The sequence below is a fragment of the Suillus subalutaceus genome (genome assembly GCF_016647625.1).
Source record: "Suillus subalutaceus strain FC151 chromosome Unknown DFJ58scaffold_228, whole genome shotgun sequence".
Classification (NCBI taxonomy): domain Eukaryota; kingdom Fungi; phylum Basidiomycota; class Agaricomycetes; order Boletales; family Suillaceae; genus Suillus; species Suillus subalutaceus.
In genome coordinates this window covers 9274-30258 of record NW_024540477.1, presented here as the reverse complement: position 1 = coordinate 30258, position 20985 = coordinate 9274, and the positions used below count along the sequence as shown (strand labels likewise).

The following is a 20985-nucleotide window of genomic DNA, read 5'->3' as shown; positions in this document are numbered from 1 at the left end:
AGAAGCGACTCGCCGCTTTGACATTTACTGTGAGCGCTAAGGAAGATGGGTAATGAATATTGAATATTCATCCGCCGATGCGCATTCGGAGGACTACATAGTTTTAATGTATTACATGATTTATTTACATCTGGACGAGTTACTACGATCAACGAAATGTACTTGATGGTCATTAATGAGAGGAAATCCGTGTTACCTAATCGTAAGCTTCGAATTTCGTGACCACTTACTAGAGGTCTGGACTCTGCCGGGAGACCTCCCCTTTCTCCATCCAACCTTTTAGCACATGGTTCAAACTGAAGAAAAATTCGAACTTTCCCTCCTATCTCAGACGTTGTTGATAAAACCCATGCCGGAGATGAAGATATCTCTGCTAGACCACTCGAAGAGATCGAGTCTCTTTGCATGCAATGTGGGGAGCAGGTAGGTTTGCAAACATCCTGATTATTGGTGGAATACTCACGTCCATCAGGGAGTTACACGCATGATGCTTACATCCATTTCGTTCTTCCGGGAAGTCATGGCTGCGTAATGAGTTTCCGCTGCGAACATTGCGGCCACTCAAACAATGATATCCAGTGATTCCAGTCGGCGGGGAAGATCAGATGTGCGCACTTGTTTCATCTCCTTGCTTCTACCTCCTACCATTGTATCTCTGAGACAACTGAAGGCACTATGTACACAGTAAAAGTCATCAATTGCGGCCGGACCTTGACCGCCAGCTCATCCGCTCCGAAGTATGTAGTATCAACATCCCCGAGTTTCAGCTGGTTCTTCCGCCTTCCCGTGGGCAACCTAAAACTGTCGAGGGTCTCCTACGGGACATCGTCGCGGATCTCAGTGTACAGCAGCCGCTCAGACGCATTCAGGACGAGAACGCCTACGCTAAAATTGCCGATGATGAAGACGAAGACCAAGGCAAGGTCAAATTTGAGAAGAGAGAACCTTCGAACGAGGATCCAGTCAGACTTGCAATCACCATCACTCTAGACAATCCATCTGGAAATTCGTTCCTCGAGTTCGTGGGCAGCATGTCCGATCTGGAGTGGAACATACACGAGCGGTCGCTTGAGCAGAACCGGCACCTTGGATTGGCACCTCCTGCGGACGACGTGGAACAAAATGCAGCAGACGAGGTGGAACAGGAACCAGGGGGTCTGAACGAGGAAGTGTCCGAATTCCCTGGGATCTGCTCGCGTTGTGGACGACCACTTATCACGCGCATGAAAAAAGTTTCTATACCCTATTTCAAGGCGTGTATCGAAGGCATACTGAACCTGCATCCTTGGCAACCCCACCAGGGCACTCTTATAATGTCAACTAACTGTGACGACTGCGGATATCGGGATAATGTGATCAAGTCAGGGGCTGCAATTTCTGAGCATGGCAAGAAGATTACGTTGAAGGTTGAAGATAGAGACGACCTTGGCCGCGACATACTTAAAGTAAGTGCATACTTTTTTCTTTGACTAAATAGTGTCCTGTAGAGCGACGAGTGGTCTCAGCGTACCAGAGATAGACCTCGTTCTTCACCCCGGCACACTAGGGGGACGTTGACTCTCACGACTTTAGAAGGCATTTTAGATCAAGTATACGACCAAGCCCTATGGACACTACCTAAGTACTATCTTGCACTGTAATTCCTTTGAGTAACGGTAGTCTGTTGATCAACCAATATGCGAACTGATACCTATCCAATTGTTGGTCGCATATGTCCAGGAAGAAACCCGATGGCGAGCAGAGTTTGAATAGTAATATAGGCGTCACTGCATTTAGGGTCTGAGATTGTGACATACAGATCGAGGGATTTGAGCACATACCACATACTCGGTGGAGTAGCAGCACCGTAGCATCGAAGGTCTTCGTATCAAAATCGTCGACCACGTGCAAAGAAGAGGGAGGAGAAGTTGATTCGCTAAGTACTGGTAACACATTCCTGGTAGATTTCACCATGCCTACATTATCGTAGTGGCGCTGGGAAGCGCCAGTCCCCGATTCCAAGAAATAATAATGGATTGGCTGCGCAGCAAACAGTCTGGGCGGATCGGCCCAGCTTTATCCAAGTTTAGCGATTTCCCCAAACGTACTTTGAGTCCCATGTTTCAAAACTTTAAAATAAAGGTTTTGTTGTAAATTCAGCCGCGTTCAAGACTATGATATGGTGGAGCACGAGTGCCATAAAATCGATATGGGTCAGGATTTGTCAACTATTTGCAGTGATGGATCATGCGAGCAGTCTGTCAGGCGTCATCCTGCGCCGGACGCCTGAGAAGCATACGAGCCGAAAGAGCCCACTTTCATCTTGGTGTGCTAACCCAACTTGCTGGGGCTTACTCTGCAGGAAAAGAGATCTACAGAGAGTAAGTTCGTGGATGGGGTGAGCGTGGTGGGGCGGAATTCTAGAACATGTTGCATCGGGCGGGAGTTTTCTTCATTGATCATGAGAGTCTACAAACAACTTGCGTAGCGTCGGCTCTGCGACATCATGATTCAAAACAAAAAGGTAGTACTCATCACGCCAAGCCACCCACGACCGGTGATTTCGTAGTCCAGTTCTCGCTCCATGAATGACATGTCTATCGACGTCACTCTCGTACGTACTCTTCCTTTCATACACAATCACTCTTCGTTACATGCGTTAGACACGTTCTCCTTTGATTCTCCGTCTCAATCAGCGTATTAATACCTCTCCCCGTCGAATATCGTTCTTGAGTCTTTGACTCCATACAAAGTCCCGTTCCCGTTCCTAGTCCGAGCCGACAACGAATACCATACGATTAAACGTCACACCGTAGTAGTGGCCGTACGGTCTGCAGACGACATGTCGGACATGCACACGAGGACCTCAGAGCCGTACGCGTGCCGGTCGATATGCCAGAGATGGAGATGCATGCGCGTGGCGAGGATCGCAAGGATAAAGGCTTGCAAACTGCATGTGTATAGGTGTGTTATCAGTAGAAATTCGCAACAGAAGTTGAAGACGCATACTCTTCGAGGAGGGAGTAATATGAGGGCTGGATGTGCGGAACATCAGTGACTCGATCCCACTGATGAGTATAGCGACATTTACTTACAGTAGAAAACATTACTGGTGCAAGGACATTCACAGCCGAGAGAACTTTCGAGACAATAATCATCACCGATGAGGACAGAAATATATGGAAGTGCCGACTCACACAGACCACATGCATAGTAGAATATGTTATGCTTCACCAGAACGGCGTGCATGCCACCGTTGGACGTTCGCCAGGTCTGGAAGGCACGTATGACTGTTAGGGTGACCAGTCCTGGGGAGAGCGTCAGTCATTGCGTCCCTGTAATGTATGCTCCAAGTTCCCGGCGACATACCAAGTTGAAAGACAAACAAGAGAAGAAACGGCATGAAGAATTGGACACTGGTTGAGCTCCGGTAGCAGCCTGTGATGCCTGGGACCACGCTAGTCGTAACTGTGAGGTGGAGTTAATACGTGCGAATAGTAGCGGGGGAAGGTGAGAGCACAAACCATGAGAGGTAGCGATAGCGCTAAGACAAATGCTGGTGAACGTTACGATGATAGCCTGGGTGATCTATCAACCATGGGATCGGGGTGTGTTGAGGGCATGGGACTCACAAAAAGGGTGGACAGCATGGCTACAAGTACAATCCTACTGCTGTTCCAAAGCGCATATGTCCTGAGCACAAAAAAGCCTGGAGGAATCGGATCAGAAGCACGTGTATGCCACGGAGGAAGGAGAGATACATTCAGAGCAAGTGAGTGATATTATTCCGAAACCTGTAGGAAGAAAGAGCAGCACTCGACAGATGTGCATGTAGCATGTACCGTGAACGTACTTGAGTAAATATTGACCAGTATCTTGCATTTCTGGCGATGACATGCAGTCAGCGTCATTCATCAACGGGTAAAAAATACCACTACACATTCACATACTTTAGGATTCTCGATCGGGGAGAAATTCACTGAAACATAACATGTCAATTCAATACAGGGGGTGTGTACAGGGATTGAACGCACGATATACGTCCGTGATGATGAATAAAAAGGGGATATATCGCGCAACGATATAAAGGACTTTTACCTTGGTCCAGCGCGATTGACGCAGGAACTTCAACTTTGAACAGCATGCTATCAATATTTGAACCGAAGAGTATTGCAGGACAAGTGCATCACCTCTTCGTGAAGTGAGCAAACATAATCATAAATCTGGATAAGCGAGTTTAACGGTGGACGGGATAGATCGGAACAAGAGGCTTACCCAGAATGTCGCCATTGACGCTGAGCGGCTGTCAGGTTAAAACACGAAACAAGTAGTTTAAACAGCACGCACTGCATATGTACTAGTGGCCCATGGTGTCTGTTATTGCCTTGCCATCATGTTAAGAAGCGACGCACCGCTAAGTACTGCAGATTCCTGGCCGCTTCAATCTCGTCAGCTGAATATTCCATCTGCATTCGTTGGGGGGTAAAAGAAAAAGGGCTTCACGCGCTCATTACTATATACGCCTTCTTAAGTAGCTCTTCTGAATAAGCTTTGAACCTATCAAGATGGGCGTTCAAACCTTAATTTAAGAACACCATTCAGCTTACGATCTCGATCGGGGCATGCCGCATTTCATTAGCTGATTTAAAATTGACGTGATCACAGGCTGCGGGCTCAACTTGATAGGTTGGTACTAGGAGCGTTCAGTAGTTTCACTGAGGGGATAACCATAAGTACTCTGGGACGCAAACACACCTAGTACTACTATATGTCCAGGACCAATTAGGTTTGAACAACACAGTCCAACCTCGCGTGTACTCGTAAGTTGTGTCCTTCTGTTACGGTCTGATTAGGGGAGACTATGATCTGCCCACGAAAGGTTTCTACTCAACGGGTGTTTTGGGGGTTTCGTGTCTACAAAGAAGGTTCGACCTCCTTTGATCAACCCTAACCATTTCAGACGCACGGTTCTTCGGAGATGAGGTCACTTTAATACGCGGTATGTAAGGGCTAGACTAGTACTGAAGGGCTAACACGTTCTAGTCCACATCAAGCAGATTAATTTCGATCGATAAAGAAATCTGTAAAGGTGAAGATGTGATAATGGAAAATGGTCAGTATGCCAGCGAGGCGGACCGTAGCCTTCATTTCACTGATGGGCCTTGACGATCTGGTGAATTCCGGGTGGGTAACATGAATGCTGATAAAATACAGGAATTCCAAGGAATCTAGTAACGCGTAGGGCGATTGAGCGTATTTGAGGGATCTATTCACATTTCGCTGCAGGTGTGTTACAATTCGAACGATCGAGTGCCAAGGTATCTCGCTAAAAATTGCTTTTAGTCATTTCGTAGCATTGATGCACCTGTGTAGATAAATGATGGTGTCGAAGGCGACTCTTTCTCTACGAGACTGTACACATTCTATGAGGAAATGGTCTTGCGCTTGCGGTGGAGGTGTTTATTGATCAAAGGACAACGAGAACCCTGCAGGAAGCCAGGCATGAATGGATTTTTATTTTTATTTTTTTTAAAAAAGGCACGGTCAGAAATGAGGGCTGTTAAAACAGAATAAAACCAATCTAACAAATTCACTGTTGCTTTAGCATGCCTTCTTTTTGGCAAATGCACAGCGTGTCCGACCTGGACGTATTTGGAGATCCAGTGACGTCGTCAGATTATCTTAGTTCACACAGCCCTCTGCAGGGTATGCTTTACCTAGCACCCAGAAAGCTATCGTTGCTCTCCGAATTTAAGGGCTCGCAGCTTGTAGCACATTGATCGTGAATATCTACAAACCGGTTACTTGTAACGTCAGATCAGCAATATCAAGATTGAATTGTACACACCGAGTAGAGCCACTAGTTGCGATCGAAAGGTCCCCACACGAAATGCGCTTGAATTCGCACTTGATTCGGGATACTACATATTCGTGTCGGAGCGACAACACACCACCCCCTCGACACACCGGTCCGACTGGATGCTTATGTTAGTCAACTTGCTGATCCTTATTTCAATTATCGTACCGATACTGATAATGACAGATGGATCCGTGTTTGAGACATGGCTGGCCGCTGCAAGATCGTGTTACGTTGCAAGGGACATGACTTTACTATTACAAGCACGTTATGTGCGCAAAATATCATTGTGTCTTCTTGTGGCCATCATTATCACGCCCTGGTGCGTCCGAAGTTTTGGTCGTGACGTAGAACGATGAGAGTAAATGAAACGCGGCAATTGTAAATGAGAAAGCATACTCCCACCACGCTCAGGGTAAGGTAAGAGCGTGGCGACCTTGTTTTCTCCGAGGTCCCGGGGCAGGGTGCTGCCCCTAGGGATGAGCTACGACATGTTCAGGGTTAAAGTTTCTGTCAAACCCATCTTGCCTTCTGTGACAGCATAGGTAGAAGAGGAGCCAATGGAGAGAGATTGTGGTAATAATGCCAACGACGCCACCTGCTGAGTTATTTACGGGAGTGAGGGGGGGGACAGGGATTATGTTGATCCGTTTGGAATTGATGAGCTGGCTAGGGTATGAGTCTGACCCGGGTCGACCCATGTCATACCGACGTTCCCGAATGCTTCGCCGACTATCTGGAGCTAAAGTCGGAGTTCGAAAGAAAAAACTCAGTAAAGGACGCTATTGAAGCTTGGAGGAAGAGCAGTCAGCGGTATCAGTGCTACCAAAGGCACTCCCCTCCATCCGAGTCACCATGACATGTGCAAGAGCTCGAGCAGCATCAATTTCATGATAATTGCAAATGCTGATTGTAAGGAGAGCATTGCTCGGTACGTCTTCCCTTCTCCACCACCCACTTGTCTTACTATTCATTTTCAAAACCTTTCTCATCAAGATGAGCACACTTTCCACCAATTCGTAACATTCACTTGCTTCTTCGTTGGCTAGCTTATCGACGCTTCCCAGAGCCATATTCGAAAGTTCACTGCATCCTCGAATTCCAACTCTACGTTCGGCACTCCTGCTTCAGCATCTATGTCCGTCCTTTCTGAGCAGGTCATCCACTTTCACCCTCGCAAGCTCCTGTGACATGGACGTGGATGCGGAGGGTGATCTGTTCAGGATTCCTGTCTTCCGCTCATCGCATCCCAGACGCCCCATTCTTTGTGCGACCTACTTTCTTTGTACGACTACCCTCTTCGCCTCACACGTTGATCATATTATATAACAGGAAACTGGACACGACAAATGTATAGACTTGTGGTTGCATTTTATCAGCGTGTACATGAATTAGAAGAAAGGTTGCGGATTTTCGCTCGTGCCGTGTTAAGCATCAGCATCGAGTAAGTACATAGAGTGAATCTCAAGGACGAACGTTGCTGACCTGGTGAGAAAACGTCTCAACTAGTAGTTGGGCATTGTTCAAACGTTCAAACCTATGTTAGATCATTGATGGGCCGAGGCTGAACCTGCCGGCAATGTCGAGAACACCTCGAAGATCGCACTGGCACGTTGCCAAAGTTCTTCGATCGACCCTTTACGACATTCAAACGTTCCGCGCGAGTCACTTGCACTAACCACTTTTACCTTGATCCTCTAAATGCACTTTGTATTTTTACTGGAATTCACGTTCAACCAATTACAAACTTCGATCAATCAGATATTATCTTTCATATCTCACTCTGGCGATGTAAGCGCTGGATGGTGGTATATCAAGCACGAATGTGATCATTATACGTCCACCAAGTTTTTTCACTCGCTTACTCCCATCCTCTAATACTATGGTCTTAGTCTCGAATGATCCCAGTTGGTGGCCCATCATCAATGCAAATCTTATTAGCAGCTATTTTGTAGGTTCGTGGAGAGTTAGCCGCATGTCAATGTTGATGACGCGATTAACCTTGGCTGTGGCTTCACAGTTGCCTCCTGTGCTGGGGTAATGTACGATTGGGGTGAGCAAGATTAAGTATAAAAAGACCACTGACATTATGGTATCTCTAGGACTTACGTTTGGACAGGAGGTAGGTTAATACCATTGTAGGAACAGCCATCTCGCTGAGAACAGTTTTATAGGTGGAACTGGTCTGGGTGAGCAGAATCCCACATCAAAAGAACCATGTAAAAACACCACAACTAATTTGCGGCAGAGACAACGCTGGTCCCTGATGACCTTTCTGTATCTCATTGTATGTGGCTTGTATTTTTAAGCGCGGTTGCCAAGTTGTACTGACAGCGTGAATATATCCTAGGTACGATATGTTGGAATAGGGTATGCTGTGTAGGTTTGGACGTCTAAGCCATTGATGTTGTGCTCACCAGCCATTTCTGATAATCAGGATCATGCTGTGTATGTGTCCTCACATTCACTGCCTTGTTCGTTTATTCTGACTGGCGGCATACAGTCAGTGTTCCAACAATTTCGACGACAGATGCCGTGAGTATTTTACATCGATGCCTTCCACTCCTGTCCAAATAATTGAACTACCATGTAGGGGTGAGTGAGATTCTTTAACAACTCGTTGGTTCATTATGATGACTTCCATAGTTGTGAGATTGTTTCGAGCCTGTGATCCTCCGAGGCTGATAACTAATGTTGCTGGAATTGTCAGGCCGTATCAAGTTCGACGCAGTTATTTGGACAGGTGACGTTGTAGATATAATATTAGGAGGTGAGCTATACACCTCTGTGATATTGACTTGACTGAAACATCATGCAAGTCATCATGATCGCTCGGTTACATGCCATGTATCAGCGATCCAGAAAGGTGCTGGTATTTCTCGTTGTCGTCTTTCTGGCCATCAGAATCGCCAATGTAGTGATGGGCACAATATCGACGATGCAGATTGCAGCAGGCAAGCTTTCGTTATGTATAAAATGTTGAAGCGCATCAGGCTCATTGACAAGTACCAGAGGAATTTGTTCTTTCCGGCACCTATCAGTGCATGAATGGCTACGCGGGAGATGCGTTATTCCTGGGTTCCATGACTTGGATACTTGGCACTGTTTGGGAGGTCCTTGTACTGTGTCTCACGGTCTGGATTGCTGTAAAGCACTTCCGTGAGCTACGACAACACTCAACAAGTGGTATTATTGGGGACTGTTTCACAGTGTTAATAAAAACACACATGAGTTACTTTGCAAGGTGAGCTCATAATTTGGATGTGGTTCTCTTGTTCTGCTGAAGTTTTGCACGTGCTAGTTTTCTGGCTATGTCTTGCTTCCAGATCGGTTTATTCTCTCCAATGCTTTCAGCGGTATGCCGATCTGTTACCGACTCTACATGCGACCATGATTTATCATTCCTGTAGGACATGCTTTCCCTGGACACTCAGATTTATCTTGGTCTTGCTCAGATATTCCAGGTCATGCAGTTGTCTGTGCTGGGACCACGCCTGATCCTCGGTGTTCGAGAGTATCACGCCAAGCTCGTGGCCAACTCTGATACAGCAACCGCTATGACTTCAATTGCTTTTCAGGAGCGCATCCGCATGTCGACTAGCAGTAGTGTGTAGCGCTGAAGATGCTCGACATCAATAATTTGCGGTGGGCGGGTAGTGTGCAGGGAGCGGGAGAACTTGTTTTTATTTATTCCAGGTTTTGTCGTGGTACTTATTTATGTAGATATAGATCATACAAGAGCTTTTGGCGAACTATAAGTAGTAGAGAGCTCTCCTCGATGTTGAGGTTCACGCACTCGATCTCAGTAGTACTGTCAAGATCATAGCGGCGTGGAAATCTGTTCGCTCCTGATGCCGTCACTGAAAGATGGCTGTTTGCGGAAGTACTCGATCACTCAACTGGCGCGTGTGGACCCTTTCAGCGCCCCCGTTCATCCTAGCTGCTCCAGGGTTACGCACTGAGTACCTCTAGCAGGACTTTGGCTCGTTGATCAGGCCACTTCATTGAGCCCAAGCACATCCAGTGCTGCAGTGCCATCGACTACATTCGAATTGGGATGACGAGGGTGAATAGCAAGAAACGTGCGGGTGCAGATAGTCTGACTCGGAGCTAATGTGCAAGTGTCGTTAGAACAAAATGAATGCTTCTGAGTATATAGCAAAGAAACCAGTAAGAACGATTATACAAAATTTGCTCGAAATCTTGAAATCGAAGGAGTGGCATATACTTGGCTGTCGCCGGCACTTGCAAACCACTTAGCACATGAATAAATCTTTGATATATTCAAGGAAATATGCTTACGCAGTGCGGTGCTTGTCTGTGAAGTTCGCTCCACGTTCGTAAATACATGTTGGGTGTCAGCAGCAGTACGTTCTTGTTGTGGTGCTGCGGCCAAGTCAGCACTTCGGTGAGGTGATAGAAAGATACGGATGCTCGGGGTAACCCTGCGAAATTTGAATGCAATGCGAAGGTGTTGCAGCATAGACATGTAATAGAGTCAAATCATGAGCGTCCTTGTGGATGTAACATTGAAAACGGGACCACACCAGGTTAACGAGAGCTCCGACAGTCAGGATGGAAAAACACTGGTCCAGAACGAATTGTAAGTCCCCTACCGCACTGGCCAGGTCAGAAACACTCTTACCTGCTTGGTAAATCGCGTGTGGCCTGCATTTGTGCATTGAACATTCCTGAATTTAATGGACTACAAATTGAATTTTTGTGAGGAACCGAGGGCTAGCAACTGCTTACATCAAGTGATGCCGCTGAGTCAGTAAGTACTCAGCGGTTTTTGGTTTGCTTTCATCATTTTTCACAAGAGACTCGTCAGTACGGGCACTATAAATATTGCGAGCACCGGCAAGCTATAGCCTAATACCCGAGACAGAACTCTGCCCACTCACGGTACATGAAGACGACAATCACAACATGAGAGTGTATGTGGCTGTGTAGCGTTTTCCAGCACAACTCATACAGATGCTGGTACACTTTGAAGTTCTACACAAGTCGGGTCTACTTCTGGGAACGTCAGTCCTTTTGTCTGTACAGGCTACCTTATTCTTCATGCTCAAGCAATTTATGAGCGATTCCAAGATTATTGAAAGGTGCTTGCTGAACAGCTGGTAATTCAACTAACGTTCGTGACAGGCTTCACAAACAATTCGTCCTTGTCCAAGAAATAGGTTATCTATGATAGGGAATCAGGGACCTCACTAAAAGAAGAGACTTGTCTGGTGCCTCTCCTCGACTGTGGACAATATAATCATCTCATCCGACCATGTGTTTTTCTGGGAAACAGCTTGCAGTGTGGGAGGACTTGAGCGGGCGTCTCACCGAGTAGACTCTGTTTCGCGTGCTCACAGTCTAATCCTGGAACAAAGTCATGCTGCTTCTGTGCTCGAGAAAGTTATAAAAGATATGGGTGATTGATTTTGTTATCAGCTTCTGGTCGTCTCGGTCGACATGCGCTACTCATTGACCGCGTTTTTCACCCTCAGCTTCGCAGTAGTCTCCTTGGCTGAGCCTACTCTCAGCCCATATAATGTGCATGAGAAACGCAGCGCCATTCCTATTGGATGGTCTTATACTCGAAGGCACGAGAGTGCGGCAACCCTTCCTCTGCGCATTGCTCTGAAACAGAGTAACATCGAGTTCATCGATGAATATCTTTACGATGTTTCTCACCCGGATTCAGCCAACTACGGCAAGCACTGGACTGCAGGAGAGATTTCCCGAAAATTCTCGCCCTCAGAGGAATCCATTTCCACCATCAGAGACTGGCTTGTTGAGAATAGGCTAGCGAGCGAGCGCATCCGCGTGAGTTCCACCAAGGGTTGGATTAACGTCAATGTTACAGTCGAAGAAGCGGAACGGCTCATGAACACCGAGTATAATGTTTACACTCATGTTTCCGGACAGGAGCACGTCGGTCAATATCTTCGTATAGGACACTAATACGGCACTCACGCACCACTTTTTAGCTTGCGAAGGCTACCATCTCCCTGAACACATTAGCACCCATGTCGACTTTGTCCTACCTTCCGTCAACTTCGATGTGAAACTCAAGGGTCGATCTGGTAGTCAGCCGGAATCCGGTCGCTCGATTGGCCAACCTGGTGTAGGAACCACTCCAAAGACTACTGGCACCATCTCACAAACAGTGACTGAGCTTGAGCAGTGTGACCAGTACATCACTCCTATCTGCTTGAGGGCTTTATATGAACTCGTATACGAGCCTGTCGCTCCCGAGAAGAACAGCTACGGCGTCGGTATGGTTTCTATTACATTGGCCACCTTGTGAGCTAATTCATTACCTAGTGGAATACACTCCTCAGGCGTACTTGCAATCCGACTTGCAAATGTTCGCCATGAACTACTCCACTGATCTCCTCGGAAAGGAGCCAGTCATGATTTCCATTGATGGAGGTGATTACTTTGAGCGTTCTTTGATCAAACCATGAAGGCGTATTACAGGGTATGCACAGACCGAGTACCAAGGCTTCGACTACAACGGCGAGTCGGCCCTCGATCTCCAATATGGAATGACACTGGTCACTGGCAAGCAAAATGTCACTCTTTACCAAACTGGTGACATGGTCGAAGGTAGGATGAGAACAGGAGAAAACGCTGTAAACATATTGGTGACCTCATTGATAGGGGCTTCTTTCAACAACTTCCTCGACGCCATCGATGGGTCATACTGCACGTTCGAGGGCGGTGACAATTACACTGTGGATGCACAATATCCTGACCCATACGGAGGGGGTTATGAGGGTAAGTGCCCGTCTTCGTTGGATCGTAAATACGACAAACTTGGATGCTGTGACAGGGCCCGAGGACTGTGGCACTGCTACGCCCGCCTACGTTATCTCAACGTCATACGGATACAATGAGGCTGATCTCACTCCGTTCTACACTGCGCGCCAGTGCGCAGAGTATGCGAAACTTGGCTTGATGGGCGTTACCATCCTGTATAGCTCTGGAGATTATGGTGTTGCTGGTCATGGCGACTATTGCTTGAATCCCAATGGTATGCCTTGAGTTCAATTTTCACTTCTATCTTCTCACACGACGATAGGCACTCAGTCATCAACTGGTACGATTTTCAATCCCACTTTCCCTGGTACCTGCCCCTACGTCACATCTGTCGGCGCTACCATGGTCAAGCCAAATGCAACTGTCTTCCAGGCTCAACCTGAAATGGCCTGTATGGAAGTTATTTACTCTGGTGGAGGTTTCAGTAACTACTTTGCGATGCCCTCATACCAGAAGACCGCTGTCGATTACTACCTGCAGAATTATCCTCCCAACTACCCCCCAAATATCTGGAACTCGACTGGCATGGTGAGTGTCAGAGTGACTGTGACATGTTCAATTGAATAAAGCAAACTATCAGTCTCGTGCTTCGCCTGACATTTCTGCCAACGGAGCTGTGAGTGCCTCACAATTAATTGCATGCGGATATGCGGGGTTTGACGTCTATTATTTCCTGTCAGAACTACGTTGTTGCTGTCGACGGTCAATTTGAGCTTGTGTACGGAACTTCCTGTTCTTCACCAGTCAGTGGTGCCATCTTTACGATGATCAACGATGCCCGTCTCGCTATAGGAAAAGGCCCAATTGGATTCATTAATCCTACGGTATGTTCCTGCCCTTTTGCCCTATCTCAGTTGATAATTTATGGTGTTAGATTTACTCTGCTGGTTTCGCGGGTGCTTTCAATGATATTACTGAAGGGTCAAACCCGGGCTGTGGTACTGAAGGTTACAACGCAACCGCTGGATGGGATCCAGTTACCGGTCTTGGTACTCCCAACTTCCCTAAGTTGCTCGAGAACTGGCTAGCTCTTCCGTAGAATATGAGCTACGTGACGGACCACTCGTGTTCAAATTGACCGTCGACAACGACAACGTAGTTCTGACGGGAAATAATAGACGTCAAACCCCGCGTATCCATGAAATTTGTGACAGACACTCACAGCTCCGTTGGCAGAAATGTCAGGCAACGCACGAAGAGGACATAATTCAAGTTGTAGTAGGAAGACAAGATGCGATGAATGATATCATAGATCACGCTGAACAGATTAGGCAAGCCTTGCATTGCGAGTGCTACGTTGTGATACGAGCAGCTTACAAGGGATGCGATTGCATAGTTTACAAGGCGATTATACGCAATATTTCGATGTGAATGATCGGAAGAGATGATATAAAACGAGGAATTGTCACAATGTGAGGAACAACGCAAAACAATGTGATTGCAACATTGTTTTCATTATCATTATCTACGTACTCGATCTCACCATATCGACTACACAAAAGTTTCATCCATATCTCACCAGGCCTGGTGATAAGCAGTTTCTACTGGGTATGTATCACGATCTATCACGCATTCATTCATTCTGTAATGTGGTGTTCACGTTCGGAGTTGCCGCATCCTGCGGGACACTGGGTTCTCTGCAAGAAGTTTATTCCAAGATAAGCCACAGAATGCACGACACGCACGAATGAGGTTCTTTGGATCCAGGATTAGATGAAGGCGACTTCTGGACGTTCTCGACTGCTTTGTCCATGGACGGCGGTGAATCCGAAGCGTTTCGTGCCGAGGACAGACAGACGTGGCCAGACAAGGTTGCTTCGGGCTCGTCACAACAAGAGAATGACTGGGCTCGTTGACACACTTCGCATTTAGTCGAGCAATCATGGCTCGAGGTCTGCATAAGAGCAATTGAAGCTGTGTCGATCCCTGAAGACTGGTGCTCGCATCCAGACTGTATAAAATGGGTTCCCGCATCCTGTGGGATACTCGGGTCACTAGAAAAGGTTTATCCCAGCATCAGGCGCTCAAATGGTGTATCACTTACGAAGAGGGCAGCGTGGTCATTGGGGGCATCGTAGGGACATCAGTGTTCTCATCCATTTTCCTATCGACTTCTAATACCACAGTCTCCGACGTGGATCGTTCGACAATCCAGACAGAATGGGAATGTGCTGTGGAGCTGAGCTTAGACTCGCCTTCCGTCTCCAGTTCATGACGGCCCCCTGCGCTCTCTACTGCCTGGTGCGCACACTCTGCCAGTTCGTTGCTGTCAAGTTTCGGAGCACCGAATAAGTCGAGGAAAAAATAAACAGCATAGGGACTGCATACGAAGAGCGTTGATAAGGTTGGCCTGTCACCACATCTTGATCTCCTTGTATAGTAACCAGAGAGCTCTGAACTCTGCTCTCAATCGAGCAATGGCTTGAGGTCTGCACGAGAGTCGTTGGAACTACGTTGATCTCTGAGGACTGGTGCCCGCGTGCAGACTGAATGCAATTGATTCCCGCATCCTGTGGAACGCCCGTTTCACTGAAAAATGTGTATTGTAAGGAGCTTAAACTTGAACGGGGTCGTCACTTACCAAAGAGATAGCTGGCGCTCAGTGTAAGTTGATGACAGGGATGAGATATCGCTGTCAGTATCGACATCTGATCGGCCACCAGCCTTCAATACCGTGGACACTCTCCGATTGCCTCGAGACTCTCGACGGCACTAGAATATGATTCCAATTTGAGGGTAACCTCACTCTCCGCCTCCCGTGCATGATAGTCTCCTCTGCACGCCAAATCTTGGTGCATACAATCTGCTGATACAGGCACTTTGTCGTGCTCGACATAAACATTCGGAGTACTGGAAAATGTCAGTGAGGCAAACACGATGCAGCAGACACGTACGAGGAGCATTGAGTAGGTAGATCTGTGTCTACAATGTGACCGCTGGATCCGCCTTCAAGATCAGTTACTAGGGAGGAAGTCTGACCCATCGTCCACGTGTCTTCGGGCAGACTCGACTTCTGCGTATTCTCGACAGCTCTGCACGGCGCTGGTACTGGTGTTCCAGTGGTCTCTGCAGGTGCCAAGGACACTCGGACCACCACAGAAGAGTCTACTTCTTCACAATCCCTATTGAGCTTAGCATCAGTAACTCGCTCGTCGCTAAGGATAATTTTTGGGCTGACTGTCTTTGAACGTGCCCTTCACTGCTCTCAGTCGAATCATGGCCAGGTATCTGGATGGAGCTCTTTGAAACTGTATCGACGTCCGAAGACCGGTGTTCGTATACAGATTCAATATGATTGGCTGCCGAGTCCTGCGGAACAGCCCGTTCGCTGCAAGAGGTTTATTGGAGGGCAAAGAACTCAGAGGGTGTCACGTACGAAGGAGATATTTTGGACCCAGGATTGATAGAGGACAACGCGGCGCCATCGGCTCCCTCATTCACCCGCCCATCATCATCCGATATCGTGGACTTTGACGTGTATTCTTCGACGATCCTAACAGTGCGGGAATAGGATGTGAGATTTGACTTAACCTCGCTCTCTGTCCCTTTTTCATGATGGTCATCTCTGCCCTCTACAGTTTGGCGCTTATGATCTGTGGATACATCTTCCTCCCCACTCTCAAGCTTCGGAGTGCTAGACAGTCTTAAGTTGAGGGTAAACATAATGCGGGAAAGACGTACGAGGAGACTTCACTAAGCCTGTCCCTGGTCCCATCTTGACCATAGGGTTCCTCGTGTCTGTCAGCAGTCAGAGGTTGGCTCTCGACTATCGTCAAGGTACTTCTATTGAAAGATGAATTTCGAACATCGTCTGATGCTGGGCTTGACTTCTGCGTGTGCTCGACCGTGATGACTCTGGACCATGTTGGAGTTGAAATATCGGTTTCCTCGAGTGCTACGGACGCACAGACGAGGACAGATGACTCTGCGCACTCGCGATGCCTATGGAGCTTGTCGTCCGTAACTGAGCTGTCGCTACATGAGATTATCTGGGTAGGCTCCCGTCGTGAAGGAGGCGAGCTCAGAGTACATGTGACAGTAGACAACGGTACGCATTCGTCAGCTATCAGGGTTCCGCGACAGGGAACGGCCGATGTTAGCTCCTCCGTGCTTGTGGTTTGGGATACTGCAGTAACTACGATCCGATTTTCGTCCATGGATGACGGTGTATTTGAATTATTTCGTGCCAATGGCAGACAGACTTGAGCAGACAAGGTTGCTTGGGGCTCGTCACAACCAGAGAATGATTGCGCTGGTTGATACGCTTCACTCTCAATCGAGCGATCCTGGCTCGAGGTCTGCACAAGAGCAATCGAAGCTACGTCGACCTCGGAAGACTGGTGTTGGCATCCAGGCTGTATGAAATGGGTTCCCGCATCCTGTGGGATACTCGGGTCACTAGAAAAGGTTTATCCCATCATCGGGCGCTCAAATGGTGAATCGCTTACGAAGGAGGCAGCGTAGTCATTGGGGACGAAGGCAACATAGAGACCTCGGTGTCCTCATCCATTTTCCCATCAACTTTCAATACAACAGTCTCCGACGCGGATCGTTCGACAATTTCGACAGAATGGGAATGTGTTGTTGAGTTGAGCTGAAACTCGCTTTCTGTCTCCAGTTCATGGCAGCCTCCTCCGCTCTCCACAGCCTGGTGCACACACTCAGCTAGTTCGTTGTTATCAGGTTTCGGAGCACTGGATAACCTTAGTCAAGGAAAAAAACAGCATAGGAACTACATACGAGAAGCGTTGACAAGGTTGGTCGGTCACCACATCTTGACAACAGGGTCCTCCTTGTACAGTAACTAGAGAATTCTGGACTCCGTGCTCAATCGAGCGATGGCTTGAGGTCTGCACGAGAGTCGTTGAAGCTACGTTGATATCTGAGGATTGATGCTCGCATGCAGACTGAATGTGATTATTTCCCGTATCCTGTGAAACGCCCGGTTCACTGAAAAAGGTGTATTTTAAGGAGCTTGAACTTGAACGGGGTCGTCACTTACCAAAGAGACAGCTGGCGCTCAGTGTAAGTTGATGACAGGGATGAGATATCGCTGTCAGTATCGACATCTGAGCGACTGGAACAAGACTCCGATTTGAGTGTAACATCACTCTCCGCCTCTCGCGCATGGTAGCCTCTGTCCTCCAAAACCCGGTGCATGCAGTCTGCTGACACAGGCACTTTATCGTGCTCGACACAAATATTCGGATCACTGGATAATGTCAGTGGGGCAAAAACGGCATAGGAGCTACGTACGAGGAGCCTTGAGTGGGTAGATCTGTGCCTACAGTGTGACCACAGGATCCGCCTTTCAGGTCAGTTACTGAGGAAGAAGTCTGGCCGATCATGCACGTGTCTTCGGGCAAAGACGAGTTCCTAAGATCATTGGATGCTAGACTCGATTTCTGCGCATTCTCGATAGCGCTGCGTGGCGCTGGTACTAGTGCTCCAATAGTCTTTGCAGGTGCCAAGGACACTGGGACCGGCACAGAGGAGTTTACTTCTTCATGACTCCTGTTGAGCTTACCATCAGTAATTCGCTCGTCGTTAAGGATAATTTTGGGCTAACTGTCTTAGGACGTACCCTTCACTGCTCTCAGTCGAATCATGGCCAGATATCTGGGCGGAGCTCTTTGAAACTATGTCGATGTCAGAAGACCGGTGTTCATATCCAGATTCAATACGATTGACTCCCGAGTCCTGTGGAACAGCCCGTTCACTGAAAGAGGTTTATTAGAGGGTAAAGAACCCAGAGGGTGTCACGTACGAAGGAGACACTTCGGACCCAGGATTGATGGAGGACAGAGACAACGCGGCACCATCAATGCCCTCATTCATCTGCCTATCATCGTTCGATATCGTGGACTTCGACGTGTGTCCTTCGACGATCCCGACAGTATGGGAATAGGATGTGAGACTTGACTTGGCCTCGCTTTCCGTCCCTTGTTCATGGTGGTCCTCCCTGCTCTCTACAGTTTGGCGCATACGACCTGTGGATACATCCTCATCCCCACCCTCAGGCTTCAGAGTGCTAGACAATTGTAAGTTGAAGGTAAACACAACGCGGGAAAGACGTACGAAGAGACTTCGCTAGGCTTGTCCCTGACTACGTCTTGACCGTAGGGTTCCTCGTGTCTGTCACCAGTCAGAGGGAGACTCTCGTCTATCGTTAATGTACTTTTATTGAAAGATGAGTTTTGAAGATCGTGCGATACTGGACTTGGTTTCTGTGTATCCTCGACCGCGATGACGCTGGATCGTGTTGAAGTTGAGTTATCGTTTTCCTCGAGTGCTACGGACGCACAGACGAGGACAGATGAGTCTGCGCACTTGGAATGCCTATCGAGCTTGTCATCCGTCACCGAGCTATCGCTACATGAAATTGTTTGGGTAAACTCCCGTGGTGGAGGCGAGGCTCGGAGTACATGTGACAGTCGACAACGGTACGCATTCTTCAGCTACCAAGGTCTCACGACAGGGAACGGCCGATGTTAACTCCCTTGTGCTTGCGGTTTGGGACACTGCGGTAACTGCAACCCGATTTTCTGGAATGAGCTCCCGTTCGAGGGCGCTCTCCTGCACTGCGCTACAACTGTGTCCCTGTCCGCTGTCTCCAGTTATTTGAGGTACAGAAGTGACGTGTGGCACAGGGTGAGGAAGGTTGACTTCACCCGTCGCGATCCCAGCGTTCGACGGGTTGATGGTGATCGGCGCAGGAAGCTCACTGGCGACTGCATCACATTCAGCACCATCACAAGTTTGCGCTTCGACGCCCAAGGTTGTTCGGGAGACAAGCTGCCAATGCTCAGAGTCACATACATGCTCCGAGTCACAGCCACACATGTGGTCAGAGGCGGTCGAGTTTTCGTCCTCGGAGGACGTCTCGGTGGGACCCTTGGGCACATCATGGTGTAAACACTCAGTTGAACGTAAATCAACGTCTGCATGATCACTAACGAGAGAGCTCTGAGCTGGGGGTGAATCGGTGGATGGAAATGCAGGGGGTTGCAGAACACGAGTTGGGCCATCCTTTGACTGATATTTCTGGTGCTGCGCATCACGTTGCCACACATGCGCTTGGGCAACAGGATGTGCCCGCTGATCATACTGATCGACATGCTCGAAATCGCCTGAACTGGTGGAGATGTCGATCGTGTCTACGGCAGGGTGTACGGGACAATTGGCCAGTTTTGACGGAGATTTGCTCGCGCCCCCGACGTCATCAGGGGTGCAGAGACACAAGACAGGGCTTCCTGGGGTGCCTGCCCGAACACCGCGAGACATAACTGTAGATGATTGAAGTAGTGACGAATCACTCGACATTTTGTGTGACGAAAATGAGTAATGCGCGGGGGTAAACTGAGAGTTGTCCTTCGGTGAGGGATTGGAAAATTTGGTGAATCGAGAATCGGTGACATTGCTTGCCAAAGAGTGGCTCGTTACCGAAGTCGGGTTTATGTGGTGATTTACAGACGTGGAAGTAGTGATACCGGTGTTTGGATATCTTCGAAGCGGTAAGACATCCTGAACAACACCGGCATGCACCGATTGAGCTGGAGATTCAGGCGGCGGACTGCTATATTTGCTCCACCCATCGACATTCGCCATCTCGCGGAGCCCTGAGACTTCGGATCGACCGAACGAACCGACTGGAGTGCCTCGCTCACTTGCGGAGTATTCGACAGCGCTAACCACGCTGTGAATGTTCCTCGTTAAAATGCATCTCTGAGTTGTTACTGTTAACTTACGTAGGGAGCTTGTAAGATTCTTGACTGGCGCAATCGAGACGGATTTGAGGTTTCGATGACGCTACCACACTTGGGCGGGACGCCGGCGCATACTCAGGCCTGTGAGTAGCGGACGCAATGGCAGTAACACCAGCGCTTTGTGCACTGTCGCACCGAAAAGTACCCAGTTCCGCCCTGGCATTAAAACTTGAAGTTCTTGCCCGGGGAGGGAGTGATCGTGACCGCTCCGTTAACTCAAGAGGAGATTTCAGGGGAACGAAAGTATCATGGGCTTTCCATATGTCAACGTCTAAAGATTCGTTTGACGAAGGGCCATATCTAGAGTTGCTGTGAGCAAGTGGCCGGATCCTGGTATGCGATGCGACGATGGACGGGTCGGGGTCGGGGTCAGGATCGAGAGTCGCCGAACGCTGGTTATTATCAACCCTGTTGTAAATACCTGCGAGATTATGGGCATTTTCAGGAATATCCTGATGATACACGAGAGCCGGTTTAAGATCGTGGTTGATGTTATATTTTGTAACCACGGTGTCCCGGCGCATAAATGCTGTCCCAAAAGAATGCGGGATCTCCCAACTCAGCCGT

The 20985-nt window shown here is 48.2% G+C and overlaps 6 protein-coding genes across 6 annotated transcripts; 4 read left to right on the top strand and 2 right to left on the bottom strand.

Moving 5' to 3' along the window:
• Window positions 1–156: 156 nt before the first annotated feature.
• Window positions 157–2008, top strand: DFJ58DRAFT_847542 (zf-ZPR1-domain-containing protein; the record flags this gene model as incomplete). The annotated part of the gene is made up of 8 exons (XM_041393480.1): window positions 157–202; window positions 332–423; window positions 473–528; window positions 686–1445; window positions 1488–1636; window positions 1720–1777; window positions 1799–1939; window positions 1970–2008. 8 exons carry the CDS (start codon window positions 157–159, stop codon window positions 2006–2008), a joined length of 1341 nt encoding a protein of 446 aa, XP_041236317.1.
• A 523-nt stretch (window positions 2009–2531) lies between these two features.
• On the bottom strand, window positions 2532–4485 carry DFJ58DRAFT_211825 (uncharacterized protein). The gene is made up of 15 exons (XM_041379264.1): window positions 4392–4485; window positions 4327–4336; window positions 4255–4274; window positions 4170–4202; window positions 4014–4110; window positions 3930–3958; window positions 3833–3863; window positions 3741–3773; window positions 3612–3688; window positions 3504–3558; window positions 3349–3447; window positions 3177–3287; window positions 3075–3118; window positions 2989–3014; window positions 2532–2929 (listed from the first exon to the last, which is right to left on the bottom strand). The coding sequence occupies exons 1-15, from the start codon at window positions 4449–4451 to the stop codon at window positions 2785–2787; spliced, it is 870 nt and encodes a 289-aa protein (XP_041236316.1). The 5' UTR covers window positions 4452–4485; the 3' UTR covers window positions 2532–2784.
• A 1447-nt stretch (window positions 4486–5932) lies between these two features.
• On the top strand, window positions 5933–6527 carry DFJ58DRAFT_821217 (uncharacterized protein). Its single transcript, XM_041392012.1, has one exon. It carries the CDS (start codon window positions 5959–5961, stop codon window positions 6193–6195), a length of 237 nt encoding a protein of 78 aa, XP_041236315.1. The 5' UTR covers window positions 5933–5958; the 3' UTR covers window positions 6196–6527.
• A 2096-nt stretch (window positions 6528–8623) lies between these two features.
• Window positions 8624–9508, top strand: DFJ58DRAFT_211799 (uncharacterized protein). Its single transcript, XM_041379263.1, has 4 exons — window positions 8624–8790; window positions 8849–9080; window positions 9138–9192; window positions 9247–9508. The coding sequence occupies exons 1-4, from the start codon at window positions 8649–8651 to the stop codon at window positions 9448–9450; spliced, it is 633 nt and encodes a 210-aa protein (XP_041236314.1). The 5' UTR covers window positions 8624–8648; the 3' UTR covers window positions 9451–9508.
• A 1337-nt stretch (window positions 9509–10845) lies between these two features.
• Window positions 10846–13691, top strand: DFJ58DRAFT_710669 (peptidase S8/S53 domain-containing protein; the record flags this gene model as incomplete). Its single annotated transcript, XM_041383823.1, has 11 exons — window positions 10846–10863; window positions 10985–11765; window positions 11818–12105; window positions 12155–12262; window positions 12311–12439; window positions 12494–12610; window positions 12666–12866; window positions 12915–13180; window positions 13233–13268; window positions 13333–13476; window positions 13527–13691. The coding sequence occupies exons 2-11, from the start codon at window positions 11300–11302 to the stop codon at window positions 13689–13691; spliced, it is 1920 nt and encodes a 639-aa protein (XP_041236313.1). The 5' UTR covers window positions 10846–10863; window positions 10985–11299.
• A 433-nt stretch (window positions 13692–14124) lies between these two features.
• On the bottom strand, window positions 14125–17513 carry DFJ58DRAFT_821202 (uncharacterized protein). Its single transcript, XM_041392011.1, has 12 exons — window positions 17393–17513; window positions 17101–17346; window positions 16334–17050; window positions 16029–16286; window positions 15831–15980; window positions 15547–15774; window positions 15354–15502; window positions 15234–15333; window positions 14981–15181; window positions 14697–14918; window positions 14338–14646; window positions 14125–14289 (listed from the first exon to the last, which is right to left on the bottom strand). Exons 2-12 carry the CDS (start codon window positions 17160–17162, stop codon window positions 14226–14228), a joined length of 2460 nt encoding a protein of 819 aa, XP_041236312.1. The 5' UTR covers window positions 17163–17346; window positions 17393–17513; the 3' UTR covers window positions 14125–14225.
• Between the last annotated feature and the right edge of the window lie 3472 nt (window positions 17514–20985).

Coding starts and splice junctions, on each gene's coding strand:
- DFJ58DRAFT_211799 (XM_041379263.1), top strand. CDS start 8,649: ATGCAAGTCATCATGATCGCTCGGTTACATGCCATGTATCAGCGATCC. Junction 8,791..8,848: donor GACGATGCAGATTGCAGCAG/GCAAGCTTTCGT, acceptor GACAAGTACCAG/AGGAATTTGTTCTTTCCGGC. Junction 9,081..9,137: donor CACATGAGTTACTTTGCAAG/GTGAGCTCATAA, acceptor TGCACGTGCTAG/TTTTCTGGCTATGTCTTGCT.
- DFJ58DRAFT_821217 (XM_041392012.1), top strand. CDS start 5,959: ATGCTTATGTTAGTCAACTTGCTGATCCTTATTTCAATTATCGTACCG.
- DFJ58DRAFT_211825 (XM_041379264.1), bottom strand. CDS start 4,451: ATGCAGATGGAATATTCAGCTGACGAGATTGAAGCGGCCAGGAATCTG. Junction 3,959..4,013: donor CATCATCACGGACGTATATC/GTGCGTTCAATC, acceptor GTTATGTTTCAG/TGAATTTCTCCCCGATCGAG. Junction 3,288..3,348: donor CTTGTTTGTCTTTCAACTTG/GTATGTCGCCGG, acceptor CGCTCTCCCCAG/GACTGGTCACCCTAACAGTC.
- DFJ58DRAFT_821202 (XM_041392011.1), bottom strand. CDS start 17,162: ATGGATGAGGACACCGAGGTCTCTATGTTGCCTTCGTCCCCAATGACT. Junction 15,503..15,546: donor CTACCTACTCAATGCTCCTC/GTACGTGTCTGC, acceptor GACATTTTCCAG/TACTCCGAATGTTTATGTCG. Junction 14,647..14,696: donor ATGACCACGCTGCCCTCTTC/GTAAGTGATACA, acceptor AACCTTTTCTAG/TGACCCGAGTATCCCACAGG.